Source organism: Epinephelus moara, chromosome 20 (assembly GCF_006386435.1).
Source record: "Epinephelus moara isolate mb chromosome 20, YSFRI_EMoa_1.0, whole genome shotgun sequence".
Classification (NCBI taxonomy): domain Eukaryota; kingdom Metazoa; phylum Chordata; class Actinopteri; order Perciformes; family Serranidae; genus Epinephelus; species Epinephelus moara.
The window spans coordinates 8989970-8993527 of NC_065525.1; the positions used below are offsets into that span (position 1 = coordinate 8989970).

The window sequence follows — 3558 nt, forward strand, 5'->3', positions numbered from 1 at the left end:
GATGGAAATTAAATTAAACAGACAAGACAAAAGTCAGCAAACTAACATTAAACAGATGTCTCTAAAGTTAGCTAACATCGGCCTACATTAGCCTCCATGAGTTACCGGTCATACCATGCCCCCAGGAAGTGTGTCAGGCTTTGAAGCCAATTATCTCAGTGGCCAAACAGTGTACCTGCACTGTCACGTTATGCCTGGTGGGCCCAAAAAGACTTTATCTCATTCACTTACATTGCGAAAGAGATGTCTGTAAATCAGTGCCTACTTTTTTTGAGCGTCACAAATTCGTTACTTGTTTCACATTTGGAAAGTCTAGAAGAGCCACACGAATGAATCATTTCGTCCCCATTCAAGTTAACGGAGCATTAAACCAGAAGCACCTAGTTCGGTCAGTGGACCTGTTCTATGGGCCACACAGTGTAAAAGCAATGTCAATTATTAGGGTAATTTAATACATTGCAGTTGAACCATTTGTTGTCATGCGCCACTGAGCAACTTTGATAGGAATGAATAGAGGTCCACCTCCAACACTGTATATAGCGCTCTCTTTATACATCCATGGGTCATACTCTACTGTGATGTCACCCATTGGTTTGTGGACTTAACCTTTGAAACCTCGAGTCTGGCATTTTGGCCATCACCATCTTGGTTTTTGGAGCTAGATGTGACCATATTTGGGCGAGAGAAGCCGGTGCTGTGGAGAAGCGAGGGGTGGATCTGACTGAGAAGCTGAGGACACTATCGGTTCTTCCAAAAGTTACATAGTCTGACCTTGACCTTGAAAAGGAAGATGAAGAGATCAAAAGCATTACGAGAATTTGACTTAAAAGTTGAGATAAAAGTTGGGATTCAAGTTAATTTGCAGCCCTTTGTGTTTCTTAGTGTGTCTCTATCTCTTCAGCATTCATGGTTTCACACACGCGTTTATGTAATATCAAAAGGGGAATTAACAATTGGAAAGTTTTGTATGAGGAAACTAAACCCTTGATAAGGTGAGAGAAACACAAAACAAACCATGACATTTTATCTTGCTTTAATTCAGCATACAGATATAAATTATTTGTTGTCAAATTACATTACTTAGCTGCACATGTTATTGAGTTCAAAACATAAGTGTAAATTTCAAAAAAGAGCCATAATCTCTTTACTTTATATGAAAATCAAGACACGGAGCTCACAACTTTCACTGTAGAAAAGGTGGGGTAACCCGTAGCTTATACTCTAATGATGACAACAGGTGGAGTTGGGAGGCATTGCTCATTGATCTCCTTTTACAGTGAATGTAGTTTCTTTCAGTTAGTTCAAATTACAATGTAACAGCATATCACAGTGTTGACGGTCCGACTTTAAGTGTTGTACTAAGCACAAATACACATATTGTTGCACATACTAAACTTCTTCAGTCTGAAATGAAGAAAATGTTTAAGAATAGTAAAAGGTTGTCAATTCAAACTGTTCCGCATACATTTTCACTAGCTATATATGTATGACAGAAAAACACATATTTGACAATTGTAGTTTTAAAGGTTGCAGCATTACGACACATTAAATGGCCAGATTTTGTTCATTAGAGGCCCTGATAGTGGATGTGGCGTTGCCATGGTTACAGGTTGGACATCTCTCCTGGGATGGCTTTGCTGTCCAGGTAGGTGATGAGCGTCTTCACCCAAGGGGCTGAAGGTCTGACACACAGCTGACGACCTGCCTTTGTCTTCAACCTGAGCACACACATGAACAAGACGGTCAGGTTGAGTGGATTCATGCGTAGATACAATGATGTCAGAGATGTATTTCTGTAAGGCTGTGTACTTACAAGATGGCAGGGTTGGAGCACCGCTGGCTGGTCTTGATGTAGCCAGCCACTCTGTCTCTTGGCACCTCGTTCTCATTGAAACGAAAGCAGCATTTCTTTGGGCCAGTACCACGCATACCTACCAACAAACACACACACAGGAATGAACAACTCGTGGCAAACACACAGACGTCATGTGCTTGTTACTTTTCTGTTCCCTTTTTAATTTCCTCTGACCCTGCATGAGCCTAACTTACGTACTTCAGTTGTTCCATTACAGTCATGTGGCGAAACTCTTGATGTGTGTTTAAGGACTGGTTCAATTTAAGAGGGTAAGCTGTTCGATACTTATCATATGTATCATATTCCAGGGTGGATTTTCTCTTTAAGAGGAAGACTGGAACAACTTAGTGTTGGTTCCATCGAATCAGGGTTTCTTAATGTTTAAAGCTGCACTGATAGTTTTTATGTTTGGCCACTCAGGGGCGACAACACAGGACATATTTTCTATTATGTTATTCAAACTTTGCCTGCCCATCAACATAACATGAAATGGGTATACATTTGCTTTTGTGAAAAGTGGGACTTTATAGAACTTACGCTCTACCTGTCATATATTTCAGTTTTTAAATGTACTGTCAGGCTAATTATTTGAATTACTGAAATGATTGATATTTGGTCCTGTTTTTAAATTCACCTTTTTATTCTTCATTTGTCCACTTTGTTTTTTCTCTAATTCTTTTTTTGTGAGATTATGTTGTAATGCGATCATGTTGTAATATGTGTTTATGTGTATTATTTGCCTGTGCTAAAAATAGAAAGTCCAATATTTACACTTGATTGACTTGTTTCATATGAATTTGAGAATGGCACAGAGTTTGGAGGGAGCTTTAAAATGCTAATACTGAAATTATTGTACATTTAGGATATACAACTTTAAGAAATCCATCTAAGAATACATTGTCCTTTTGCATATTTCCCATATTTCTTTTTCTCCGTTGGAAATAAGGACACAAAAAGCTACACACTAAATCATATTCATTCTATCAAATGTATGAGTGTGATCATAAAGACATTAAAATAAGATTACATTTCTTCCCCTGTTTCACACACTGAACTATAATGGTCAAACTCCTTCTTACCTTCACTGAGAGTGATGACAGCCAGCATCAGCACAAACACAGACAGAGCGAGACGAGGAGCAGCCATCCTGATGTGAGTGTTCACAGTGTAGCAGTCGGTGAAAGTCTCAGTTGAGCTGGATTAACCTGTTCTCTCCGCTGTGTGAAGTTGTACTTCATCTGATTCTTTTATACAGTACAGAAGTAGTTGTGTAGTAGTGGGGGCGATCCCGAAGCTCAGATTTGGAATTGTTTATGACGTGTCAGTATCTCTCACCTTTATCTGCAGGGGGGTTACCAGGGTGTGAGTTTCATTTAGGCCTTTCTGTTTGTCTTTATTTAAGTTGATTTCACTTCCCTAATCGAATTGACATTCACTGATGAACCCTGCCTTTAACCTGTGAAGAATTAAGGAAGTAATTTTCTTTGCCCCGAACGTGGAACGTCCCTGTGAATTACACATTGCTTATATGATTGTGACCAAAACTTCTGTACTTTCTGTGTGCTGCCCACACGTCACAGCCATAAAAGTTCTTTGAGAGCAGATATATGAAAGCAATCAAAATGAATATACATATAGGCAGCAACCAGCCTTTTTTCCCTATAAAAATTAAATAGCTTTTTGTGCAAAATCCAAAATTTAAT

At 39.0% G+C, this 3558-nt stretch overlaps 1 protein-coding gene across 1 annotated transcript; it reads right to left on the reverse strand.

Annotated features, from left to right (window-relative positions):
- Window positions 1-1016: 1016 nt before the first annotated feature.
- LOC126407931 (C-C motif chemokine 4-like) lies at window positions 1017-3140 on the reverse strand. The gene is made up of 3 exons (XM_050073214.1): window positions 2935-3140; window positions 1814-1931; window positions 1017-1718 (listed from the first exon to the last, which is right to left on the reverse strand). The coding sequence occupies exons 1-3, from the start codon at window positions 2999-3001 to the stop codon at window positions 1604-1606; spliced, it is 300 nt and encodes a 99-aa protein (XP_049929171.1). The 5' UTR covers window positions 3002-3140; the 3' UTR covers window positions 1017-1603.
- Window positions 3141-3558: the final 418 nt, after the last annotated feature.